The 12,952-nt window shown below is 43.3% G+C and overlaps 1 protein-coding gene and 1 long non-coding RNA gene across 2 annotated transcripts; one reads left to right on the plus strand and one right to left on the minus strand.

Annotated features, from left to right (window-relative positions):
* Positions 1–36: 36 nt before the first annotated feature.
* LOC135306490 (uncharacterized) lies at positions 37–5,865 on the plus strand. Its single transcript, XR_010367300.1, has 2 exons — positions 37–121; positions 2,085–5,865. It is a non-coding gene; the product is annotated as an uncharacterized LOC135306490 (long non-coding RNA).
* EIF3F (eukaryotic translation initiation factor 3 subunit F) lies at positions 5,546–10,236 on the minus strand. The gene is made up of 8 exons (XM_064430575.1): positions 9,940–10,236; positions 9,780–9,850; positions 9,584–9,663; positions 8,432–8,569; positions 7,284–7,375; positions 6,939–7,075; positions 6,688–6,801; positions 5,546–5,936 (listed from the first exon to the last, which is right to left on the minus strand). The coding sequence occupies exons 1-8, from the start codon at positions 10,217–10,219 to the stop codon at positions 5,859–5,861; spliced, it is 990 nt and encodes a 329-aa protein (XP_064286645.1). The 5' UTR covers positions 10,220–10,236; the 3' UTR covers positions 5,546–5,858.
* Between the last annotated feature and the right edge of the window lie 2,716 nt (positions 10,237–12,952).

The following is a 12,952-nucleotide window of genomic DNA, read 5'->3' on the forward strand; positions in this document are numbered from 1 at the left end:
CGGGCAGGGGCACCGCGCCCGGGGCCGGCAGTGACGGCCCTGCCAGCGCACAGCCCTTTGCTGGCCGCCTCGCTGAAGGGAGCCTGTGAGATGCCCGGTTATCTCTCGGGACGGAGCAGAGGTAAGCTCGCAGGCGCAAGTGCCACGAAGGCAGAGCCCCTCGCCAGTGACAGGGAAGCGTTCACGCAGGGAGCGCCTGGAGATGCTGTCCCACGGGAGCCCTTTGGCACCCGGTAGGAAAGGGAGAGAAAAGTCCACGCTGCAGTTTCCAGGTAGCACCACTGCAATGGAGTTCAGCCCTAGTGCGTGCAGTTTTAAGTCAAGTCTGTAATCCAGTAACACACGCGTCTTTAGATCAAGATCGTTGTTCAGTAGCTGCAGGGAGTCCATCAAGTCACCCAGGCCACCAGAACTGCATGTAACAGGCAAAGAATATAAAAGACCTAAGTGCATGGAGCTGGAGGAGCCGCTCCTTTTGCTGTAGTTACTGAAGACCAGGATCTATAAGTCCCAAGAGGACATAAAGGTAAGATTGACTGAGTACTACATACATTTTTCTAGAAAGAAATCCTAATTATAGTTATTTGAATGTAATTATGGGGAGTGCACTTACTGTTTTGTTTCTGTCTGTTGTAATGTTTATTACTATTATACTTTGAATAGACATTACGCACACGTAGTCCTTTCTTTGCCTGGTGGTTAATTATTCATAAGACATTCTGACTAACAAGATACAAATTATGAAAGATTCACCTATAATATTGTGCGCCAATTACTTCAGGTTATTCAAAATATCCCCTTTTTTGTTTATGACAAACATGTTAGCAGTTCAGAGACCATTCCAATGCAAACAGCTTTGGTTTTTTCCTGTAACCTGGTGCAGCACTTCAGCTGGAGATGAAATAACAACCACTGTTCTCTTTGTCCATAAAACAGCGTGAAGTGCAGACAGCAGAAAATAGGTGGGTAATAATTTACCGTGCTTGCTTGTTTCAAATGAAGAGCACCTAAAGCCACATGAATCTAATACATTACCTATCCAGGAAAATCGGGCTTGTTCTCTCTTGTTTACCCAGAACACATCAGGAGTGGCTTTAAGAATTTAATCCTCACAACATTCTTCAGCTGACACTCCAAGCGCATGTCTACTTTATTTCACCTGTTAAGCACGTTTCTTTCAGGACAGGTATATCTTTTAATCCTTGTTTCCATGGGAACCAAGTAAATTTATAAAATACACAGTTCTTTATCTTTTTCATTTAGTGGACTGTTTTGACTTAAGCTACTCAAGAAAAGAAAAATTTGTTTTAAAACATATTCCTTTCTTTTTGTGTAAAAGGAAGAATAGAATATTTTTAACAAAATTACATGTGTCTGAAGAATCTGTTAAATGCATTGAATGTTCCTGTATCAACAAGAATGTTTGGAATTACTTTTTTAAAGCATGCAATGGAACAATTGTGGTCATCTAATTTCACTCTGTATTTAGGGAAATCCCTTGGCTTGTTACTTTACCTGGAGCCCACACATTTAGGAAAGCTTCTAAAACCCCATGCAGTGTCAAGGCAGCTTCTCACTATTAGAAAATTCAAGTTTAGTGGAGAGACAAACTTTTGTTCTTCTCTGTTGTTATATTCTTGCATCTGATCCCAGGACATGGTACTGGACAGAATTCTGATCTGGAGTGAGTCAGCTCAACTACATAGTTGTGTTGAGTGCTGTCAAAAGAGCTGAAACAAAACTTTTTTTCCAGAGGAATTTATTGTTGATGATGTAGGCAGCTAAAGCATTGCTGCTTCTTTGTGTCCTGGTTGAAACATTATTTCCCACTTAAGTAATATAAAGTATTATTTGTGGTGTTCTACTCCAGCCAATACAATTAAACTAAAAACAAAGACTTTCCTCAAGTTTGTTGTAAGAACTGGTCAGCTTTGAGCCATAGGTCAAAGTGTAACAAACCCACAGGATGCTGCATGGCCCAAGTCTACATTATGTACCAAAACCACTTCTCCTGTCAGCCTGCCTTGCAGTGACTGAAATGCACAGTCCCAGTAAGCTGCTGAGCCAACCTTGCCTGTGTGCAGGAGCAGAGCGAGCAGCTCCCTTCGGGAGGCAGGAGGAGCCCTGTGTTTGCTGAGCTGCTCCAGGGAGTCGCTGCCCGGTGAGTCACGTCAGCGCTCCGCCCGCCCTGCTCTGAGCATCGGCCCTGCGGACTGCCAGCCACTCTCTGGTTCCTCTTGGAAACTGAAGAGGAAATTGAAGCTTCACCCTTCCTCAAAGCACAGGACAGCAGCAGCTTGTTCTGCTTAACTGTTCTGGAAGGGTTGTGTGTCTAACATTTTCACATCAATTTTAGTCATTAGGACTGAACCCGTGAATTTCAGGTATAGGAGGCGTATGTCCACAGGTTCACAAAATCGCACACCAAAACACTGCCTCCTCTTTGCAGCTGCCAAGAAACTGAAGTGACTCAACTAAAAAAGCAAATTTAGTGACCTTCATCCCAGTACATGGAAATAATCACCAAATGAAGTTGCTATTCTGGCAGCAAGGATTTAAGTTTCAAATTGCAGATAACAATAAGGTTTGTTATTCCATACATTATAGAATTTTTTCTGTTGAGTCTCATTGCTTAAAATATAGTGGACTATTACCACCTTCTCCTGAATTTTTATGAAAGCATTCCCTAAATATAAATGATGAATAAGGTAGTTTGTCCTGTAAGTATTAATTTTGATAAGAAACACAGCAGTCTTACTGTGCTGGGAAGATGTCAAAGTCATAATGTATGATGTCTGTGTGCTAATTAAACTGCAGCTTGTCCAGAGTCACCATGCTCACTGCAAAACCCAGTTTCATTGCCTCTGTACTGCCCAGAGGCCCTCAGCTGAAACTCTCCTCCTTTGATGAAGCTGCCTGAGATTGTGTCTGAGAAAGGCCCAAGGCAACAAGATGGATGGACTTGATACATTCCTCCAAGTTATACCAAAAGAGAACAAGAGAATTCATTGTAACATTAAACTCTGTTCTGAATATTATTATATATATTGAGGAAAAGAACTGTTCAAGAACTTCATGCTTAGGTAAAAACTCAAGATGAGCTTAACTAAGCCAGGATTAGAAAACAAATTTGAGGATGTTAAACATTTTAACGTTCTTAACAATTTACATAATTTGAGCCCTTAAATACTTGAGTGCTGGGAGCTGGTAAAAGAGTTGTTTGAACAAGGTATTTTAAAGCCTAATATTTACCAGGAAAATATGCACACTGCCAAATATAAACATAATACAGTAATGTCCAGGAATTTATACTCATTCAGAGAAGTCATCTAGGAAAAGAAAATGCTGAATGTGTTAGAGGATGGAAGTTTGTTATTGTTTTAGTGAGATCACTAGTAGAAGTCAATATAATATATAGAATACTAGAGAATTATCTGTCTTGACTATGTGAAATTAACTTTGTCAATTATTTGGAGTAACACATCCTGAAGAAACATACAAACAAGCAAAGAAAAGGAGAAAGTTCCCTAATTAATTCATGCCATTTACAAACCAATAGAGAGTTAAAGCTTGAAATCCTTGGTGATGTTTCTTGACTCCCAAGTTTTCCCCACCAAATTTTCTATTGAACTTCAAGTTTTTAGACAGGTTCTGTAGAGTGGAACAATTCTAACAGAATTATTATTCTAATAGAATAGAGTCTTCTAAGTAACAGCACAGCTCAGGCTTTACAATTAAGCAAAATGATGCATTACACTTGTGCTCACAGTGTTGTCCTTCATAAAAGTGGTCACTGAAATTTGAAATCGGACATTCAAAACTCCAGAGTCAAAGTAAGGATCACCATGTGTCCACTCACAAGGACAGAATGGACGGGACCAGACAGAGTTTTTTAAAAGGGATCTCTTTTCCTCCTCCAAGCATTTGGCAATGTCCTGTCTTGCAAAGGCCTAAACTCGTGGACTTTGGTCACTTCAGACACTTCTGCTTTGCAGTGAATCTTTCCACCTAGGAAGACATAACCTTAGTCCTGCATCACATATCTTCATTATTAGTCTTCAGTACTTGCAAGGACTGGCAAATTCCACAATGATCACAAATTGTTCTTCTTGGAACTTTGCATTTTGTGCACGCCAGCTTATAAAACAACATAGATTTTTAACACTCTAAAAGCTGAATAGCTTTCTTTTTATGTTTTCTCCCTTTTCCTAACAGGGAATGGAAGAGTTTCCTGCAGAGGAGAGATCAGGGAAAAAAATATTTTGCTTCCCCCGCCACTGCAACTTCTTTGCAGTAATTGAGCCTTATTCACCTTTGCTGCTTCTTCTTTTCTGCCACGTCAAAACTTTCTTCACAAAATACTGTGATCTGAAAATTTTGACACATTAAATGGCTGAATTTAAGAATATTAAGTTTGAAAGAGAAAGGGAAGCAAAACATTTTTGTTCAGACTAATAAAAAAAGAGTTGAGTTCCAATACTTATTTAATGCTCACAAATAACATTTTCAATGAGATGAGGATCTTTCCTGGACCTTCACTTTCCATTTACATTGACCTTGCAATTAGAACTTAGAATTTAGCATTGAGTCACTGGGGGAGCTCTCTAGATTGGAACAACCAATACAGGATCTACAGATTTGTAATCTGAGTCTTATTCTTGGATTTAGCTGGCAAATTACCAGTTTTGGAGAACACTCTCTTTGCATACTTCAATTTCAAATCAATTCACCAGATACAGCCCTCAGTAAGGTGAGAACAGTATTGTTGTAGAAAAGGGATGCTTTAACTCTGTAAAAGCAGATACCCCCTCAGCACAGCTGAACTGTAAGACAGCCTTCTAAAGGTAATGTTATTGGCAGAGACTGTGCAAAGTTACAGCTGATATCTGTATTGGCTTTCTTCCAGCTGGAACTTAGTTAACATGAAACATATCTTGGGGAGAAAATGGGGTTTCTCTTCACATAATTTTAGCAGCAGTAGAGCATTATGAAATAGAAAATTCCTATTTGGCACCACCTAACTTTCAACCTCAAATCTCATGGATTGTCATTTTGCTGTCCTTTTCTTCTTTGGCAAAGATGGAAAATTCAGTAGCCAATCTTGTTTAGCCACAAATGCTTTTCAAACTCTTTTACCATGAACTCAGTTGCTGACTTTAATTCTCTGAACTCCCTCTTTAAGAGGGGCTAATGCTGTTGACTGTTACTTCCTTTCCCAGTCAATCAGAAAATAATTATATGCACAGAAGTGATACCATAAACTGAATTTACTGTCTCGTAGTCTGTCAGTACCCTGCTGAAGGGATATACACAGCACCACTACTAAACCAGACTATTCTGCAGACCTGCATGCTAAAGCATATTATATACAACACAAATCCCCACACTTGCAGTGTGCTTTAGCAGTTGGAAAAAAAACTGCAAAGAACTGGAGTTCACTCCCATCCACTCTTTCCTTCCTGATGCCACCTTACGCCCCCACCCTCTTTCAAAAATGGATTCATTACACAATGAATGAGAAAGTTTTTTTTCTGGACAGAAGCCATTGTTGCCACTGCAATGGAACTTTTATTCCAAATACATTCTTATAATAAAGCTGTTATTTTGTTATACAAGTAGACAAATCCGCAAGACCTAAGATTCTCATATTTCATGTTAAAACACCAGGCTCAACTGAACTGCAGCCGCTCCCATTCATTTCCTAAAGCATGTTAGGGACTTTTCAGAGCAATGGAAATAATGATGTAAACCAAGTCATGTAGATAATTAAATTACAGTCCAAGGAAATTTCTAACACCACAGAAAAGTGTATCTGCTCATTCTTCAGGCTCCTTAAAGTGTAGGGTGGCAAAATTTCTTTATAAACTCAGAAGTTTTTCGTTCAGAGCAATCTGTGACTGTGTGAGATTTGCCAAGTAGGTTACCATCAGTAGGTCCTGAAAGGAAGGGGAAAAAAACAGTGATCAGAAATATTAACAAATGCTAGCTTATTACCTGAATTTTTAACATCTGTAAAGCATTTTACAATCAGCTTACAAGAAATATTGTTAGTCCTGAAAGTCCTACCCTGAGGAATGCTTCCCTTGCAGGAAGCTTTTGGATTCCTGACATATGAAACACTGCTTGTGAAATTTTAACTCTGAGTTCACCCATGTTAACCAGAGAAGTCAAAGGGTATAAGCAAAATTAAAAATTAGTTCTGGTCTTACAGACTGTGGGTTAACAACACATTCAGAAACTCAAGTTCTCTAAAAGTCTTTTAGAGAAATCAGGTAGCATGCTAAAACCTTGTTCATGTTTGTAAGTGCTATGCAAAGAGACAGAACTCTAGGTCAGACAAAAGAATCTGGGAAGTCACCAGTTACTGGCTGAAATAATTTTTTTTTTAAGTTTGGTCATTCATACTGTCCAATCAATATGAAAGAAAAATTGGTACTGGTTTTCACATGACATGCAAAATACCTAAGTCCTTAAAAATGAATACTTTTATCTGGAGTTGCGTGCAAGATTATGCTGGGCTTCTTTATCCACCCTCAGCCCTTAAAACACCAAATCACTAACAATAAAAAAGCTGTATTAGCTATTAGCATGTTTGTATGAAAAGACAGATCACAGACAAATTTATATCTGTATGAAAAAAATTTAAAATTGCTAGCAAGGCACAGAAAAAAGTAATTAAGATCTTACATTGATATTGCTGTTCAACATGGTCTCAAAGTCCTCTGGTGAAATCTTTGGCACCTGGTTAATAAGATCCATCAGGAAGCGCCCAACAGTGTTGTCAGCAGCCACTTTGCCAGACTAAGCATAAGAAACACACACTTCAGCATAAGTGGAACTCAAAGTTTATGGCCCAGAAAGAGAAATAATAAAGAGAAAACCAAGATGCACAAGTTAACATGAAAGTTTTTTTCTGGCTGACAGAAAGCTGGCCGTACCAGCACGTCCTCGGCGTACTGCAGCACCATGGTCAGGGTGTCCTGGATCCTGGCTGAGGCCGACCCCACCTGCTGCAAGTCACTGGACAAGCCAATCACTCGGTTGGGGCTGAAGCAGGTCTTCATGATGAGATCCACTGAAAGCAAAAGGAGGAGCAGTGAGAAAAACTGACTGCCACAGGTAACACTTTAAACCCGTAACTTGTTGAAGATTTTTTAGGTCAGCTTCAGCAAACAGTCTGATTACCAGTAAAATTCCCAGAATGGCAGTTTTATCAGGGTAAAAGAAGCATTTGAACATTGTCACAACAATGGTTATAACCAAAATAGGAAGAAAGCATTCACCTCCTATCCGCTCTGTATCATAATAAACATATTTCACTGTTAGTGGTGTGAACATCACGCCCATAGTTTTACCAGGGACTCCCATTGGGGCACTAGGAAAAAAAAAAAGAGAACAACAAAACGTTTTCAGCATGGACATACATAAGGGAGGAAGAAGGAGATTTCCATCTCAAAGATCTCTGTTAGCACTAAAGCATGAACACAAGTGCATTACTCATTCTCACCAAAATCAGCAATTTTAAAACCCAAGGATAACTAAGGACAGGAAACCAGTTCTGGCATGCTATTAATTGCTCTTTTTCATCCAAGAATACCCCTAGCTGGTTTGACATCACCATGAATGCATGAAGAACTATCATCTTAACCAAAGTTCCTTCTTGCTTTTAGAGAAAGTGCTCTTTTATCCTGAAATACTTCACGCTTTACAAAATGACTGAAACAACAAGCAATATGACAAAATCCAAGTATAAAGCACTCTCAACACCTTTATTATACCTATTATTCAAAGTACTTGAAGTCCATTTATGCTTTAAGTAAGATATCATGGAACGGTTCCCATTTTAAAGATGCAGTCAAGAAGCAGTACTTTCTCTACAAAGAAAAGGGTTTTTTCTGAGCAGAGCAGAGCTCCTTAGCCAGTACTGGAAGGCATTCAGTGAGGTGGAAGAGTTTAATTTCTCAATATTTAATCTCCATTGTTAACTGATAAGAATTATGGCGTTTAGGGGAAGAAAGACCCACCAATAAGATGCTGTTTGAATTGTTTTAACCACACTAATCCTCCGACTTGTATAAGGGCACTGCTGAGCAATAAAGCCCTATTGCTACAGGCTAGCATTCAGTCAGTGTGATGGAAGTTAGTGACATTGCTGCCAGCTGTGTGAACCCTGTGAAATATTCCAGAGATGTTCTGAAAATTGTTAATTAAGTCACAATTACCCACCCCAACGAGGTTCTAGTTAATGAAGTCTTTAAGCCTATATACAATGGTCAAGACATTCCAATGAGAAGTAAGCCATGATCCCTGGATCACCACTATGTTTAACTACTGCACAATATTGTCCAAAAAAGGACACTGCACCCCCCTACATTCCTTGTTACCCTGATGGGGCATCTCAGTAATTCAGACTGCTCCCCTCCCAGAGTACCTGACATAGGCTTTAATGCTCATGCGTGAGTTCTGGAGACTCGTGTCCACGGTGAGGTGGATTGGATTGTGTGCTTCCCGGCTGTAGTACTCGTGGATCAGGACTGAGTGCTCCGTGATGTCGTGACCTGTTGCATACCTTCAAAAGAACACACGTCAAACAGCCATCCTTCCAAAACTCAAGTGCCCAGTGTTTTGTATTGTTGGTATTTAAAGTTTTGTATCCTAAACCACTGATTTCCAAACAATGAGCTGTAGCAGCACACTAAACGTAAGTGTTTTAACTGGGGATTTTTTACTTCATAGCCTCTTGTCCCTAAAATTATTGGAATCAGAGGTTGAGCACACCCACACCCGAAATATGCAAGGGCCAGTGTTGTAGTACCAGCCATAAAACATCAGTAAATTGACATCAGACATCCAATATACACCTGTCACTGTGTTCTAGAGCAGCTTTTTCCATCTAGGTGAGTCAAAGCGCACCAAACAATCTTGGATGAATTTTGTCATCCACAAATCACACATCCCTCTGCAGGAGGTCTAACTCGTTAATCTAGCTCCTTTAACTGCTCTACAATTAGCATCTCACATTCTCAGGCAAGCTCCTGTCACCGGAACTGCTCTCTGCTGTGCCATTAGAAGGCTGTTGAGGAAGCTTGCTACACAGAAAGAAAATGAAGCCATTTAGTAGGCATGAAAAGAGTGATAAACACACTGTGCCACGCACTCAGACACAGACTGTTCCCATAACTGTACTGATCTTGCTGCACATCCCACACACAGGTTACTTCCAGCAGAGAACTAAGTACTCAAACTGGTATCAGCAATTCTTCCTGACGCCTTTGGTACATTAAAAACCTCTTTTGTATTCTCCCCTCTTTCTCACCAGTTAACTTCCATGGTACAGGTTGTATTACAGGAAATAAGTTCTTCTAACAAAGCTGGGCACACATTCTCTAACACATCACTCCTCTGTGGTACCTTGCTAGATATAAACAAAACCAAATCCTTTAAGTCTCCAATACCATCTCTTCTCCTGAGCTTGAAGAGCTTCACCGCTGACTATGTAACAAGAGTTGCAAGGTGTGACTGTCACGGGCATTAGTGCTTCTGCTTCTCCATCTGTGACAAAGTGAATTACGGGACAACTTACCAGCCCAAGATGATCTCGCTAGGAGACACCTTCTTGTGCAACTCATACATGTTTTTGGCAAATTCCATATCCACAGCCACCTGCGAAAGGGATACAGCTGGTTAAGGGTGCTTAGCCCGGAGGGAACAGGGGCACAATACTGTGCAGCAGCGGAGCGGGGGGCGCCCGGCCCAGAGAACCCCGGGCCGCTGCGTACCTCATCCTCGGACTCGTTGTGCGGGACGGAGAAGCAGTTGGTGACCTCCACCGAGTGCTTGTCCACGGTGCCTGCGGGAGGGACACGAAGGGTAAGGGGGCGCCGCGGGGAGGGCGGGCGCTCCCCCGAGGGCAGGGCCGGGCGGGACGGCGGCTCTTACCCAGCAGCGTCCCGATGACCCGCGCCGCGCCCTCGTTGCGCCGCTCGAAGCTGTCCACGATGGAGGCGAGCACAACCGGGTGCAGCCGCACCACGCGGCCGCCGGGGAAAGGGCCCGAGAGCGCGGCTGACAGTGGCGCGGCGGGTGGCGGGGCCGGCGCGGCCGGCGGGGCCGGCGCGGCCGCGGGGGCAGCGTTCCCCGCCGGGGCGGCGGGAGCCGCCGTCGGACTCTGCGGCGGGGCGGCCGCGGGAGGAGCCGCAGCAGGAGCTGTGGCCGCCATTTTGCAAGAGAGAGAGGCTGGGTCCTCCGTGCCGACAGTAATTGGCTGAGCCGAACGTCTGTCATGCAGCGCTGCTTTCCTATTGGCGAGACGGGGGAACTGAGGCTATCTGTTAGCCAATCCAGAGCGCGCGATGAGGGGAGACGCTCTGATTGGAGGAAGCGCGCACCGTCTATGACTGAACCTACTCTTGTTCCCACCCTCCCGGGGCCGGAAAGTTTCTCAATTGGGCCTCGCATTCCCCGCCTCCCCGCTGTCCGCTCTCCTATTGGCCAGCAGCGCCCGCCCCGCCCCTCTTTAAGGCGTTTATTGGCTGTGGAGGTGCCGCTCAGCGCTGTGTCGGGTGGCCGCGGTGGCGCGCCGGGCGTGCGGTGCTGCTGCGCGCCCTCGTGCGGGCGGGCCGGGCACGGCGGGGCTCGGGGCGCTCTGAGGGCGCGGGCGGCCGGCGCCGCCTCACGGCTCTGAGGGCGCCGCGCTGCGAACGCAGCCGGGCGGGCGCGGCGCCCGGGGAAGGTGCTCCAGTAGTGCTGTTTGCGGGGCTATACAGCCCCTGGGGTCTTGCTTCTGTGAGACGGGCATGCTGTTAGTCTTTATTGCCTCAATAGAAGAATAAGTGATTGTCAAGTATCCTGTCGAGAGGAAATGCTGGTTACCCCTAACCGAGTGACTCCCCAGCAGAGTCCCTTTCTGGGTGGCTCCTGCCTGTTACTTGCAGTGCCGTGGGTTCGCTCCCGAGCGTGCGGCTGGGCCGGTGTCCTGAGGCGGTGAAAGCTCGCCCCAGCAGCTCCCGCGTAGGGCAGGCGGAGGGGCAGGGCCGGTGTCTGTGGTGGCACCGACAGGAGCCAAGGCAACGGCCTAAGGATGTGTCAGCGGAGATTTAGTCTGGATGTTAGAAAAAGGTTTTAAGGTCGCCAGGGAAGTGGTCACAGCACCAGCCTGACGGAGTTCAAAGTGTTTGAGCACTGCTCTCAGGAACGTGGTGTGACTCCTGGAGCAGTGCGTCCCTTCTACCTGAGGATATTCTGTGAAATGAAACGTGTATGCTTTCAATAGCTGCTGAGAGGACTGGATTCTTTGCTTTCTCTCTGTTAGCCACTTTATCATGACAGGTGGCTTTTGGAATTTTCTCTGCCTCGTTAGCTGAGGCCTGAACGTCATCAGTAAATGAGCAGTTTCAGCTATGTCATTGAAGAAGGCCCCCAAGTATAAAAGAAGCGCCTCAATAAAAGATCACACATTCTGCCTATGTGGAAGCAGTTTGCTTCTCTTACGTAAGTGGGGAACACCTTTCAAAACTACAAAGGAAAGCTAATGGATGTGAGCATAGACAGATTTTATCTCTTCATAGAAGCACTTCCAGGTCTGTGTACCAGTAAAAACTGGATCTCCTATTCTTAGGCTTTCTCCGTGCAGCCTTCATTTCTTGTAGGTGTGGCTGGGTGAAATTGCATAAAGCTTTAAAACGTTTGTATTCCCAGAGCTTTGATGTGTCATTGAGAAGTCTAATGTGTGAGGTGTTCTTGTTAGAGAGTAGCTGTTTGATCTCATTCTTGTTTGCATCAAACTGGGCTTGGTGTTTAATTTGACACAGAGTCATGTGGAGCAAGCAAGGCTCTGTGAGAGCCCATTATACTTTCGTGTTTTCACCTTAAAAATTGGGCAACTTAATATGAAGCAGCAGTTGTGCTTCAAAACTGGCAACTGGAAAAACTTCCTTTTCATTCGTTGATGTCAAGTTGTTGCACAGGGTGCAGAGACTGTATGTAGTGAGTGAAGATGGAGAGCCTGTACCTCAAAAGTCAAAGATCAGTGGTTGGCTCATAGAAAGCCCACTCAATAGAAAGACTGTATAAATCTAATGCTAAGGAAACCAATCATGTGATCATGCCTGGAGCAGATGTGTCCAAGCTATAAAACTGTTTTTTCCTTGCTAAATGACTGCTGAAAAATGAAGACCTTTATAATAAATATTGTTTCACAAAGTATCAGGTTACTTTTAGAGGAGGGTATATACACTTATCAATGGTGCCTATTGATGAAAACTTGACACACATCTACTGATACAATTAAGATGTTCAGATACTACCCCACTGCAGTACAGTATGTCTGCCTAGAGGGACACAGAAAACACATTCTCATGTCTACATGGATCAGCAGGGTAACTCAGGGCCTTCTGATTTTACAGTGTCCCTTGCTAGGTTTCCCTGCATCTGATTTTGATGATTAATATAATTATCTCTAAGCTCTGCTCTTGTAATATTTCTCTTTATAGTCCTTGATTGTGACTGAGTCATTATTATTGCATTTGTTGTCATGTCAGATGCAATTTCACTGGAGATGTGCAATTTCCTCATCAGTAGCCGTCTTCTTATCTTGCTTGTATTACTGAAACGAACATCATTTCTTGCTCTAAGGGAAATTTGTTCCATTGCATTACAGGTAAAGTGAAATATCTACAATTGATTTTATTCATCATTTCAAGATGCAATTTTACCTGGTTAGTTTAATGGGATTGAATATGGTATTTTTATTCCTTTATTATAAGAAAGAATGTACAACAGGAAACTTATGTACAGGACTGGAAGAGGACACAGTGAGGTGACCTAAACTGACCAAAGGGATATTCCAGACCATATGCCATCATGCTCAGTATATAAAGTGGGAGAAGAAGGAAGAAGTGGGGGATGTTGGGAGTGATGTTTTTTTCTTCCCAAGTAATGGCTACAGGTGGTG

This window comes from Passer domesticus, chromosome 8 (assembly GCF_036417665.1).
Source record: "Passer domesticus isolate bPasDom1 chromosome 8, bPasDom1.hap1, whole genome shotgun sequence".
NCBI lineage: Eukaryota > Metazoa > Chordata > Aves > Passeriformes > Passeridae > Passer > Passer domesticus.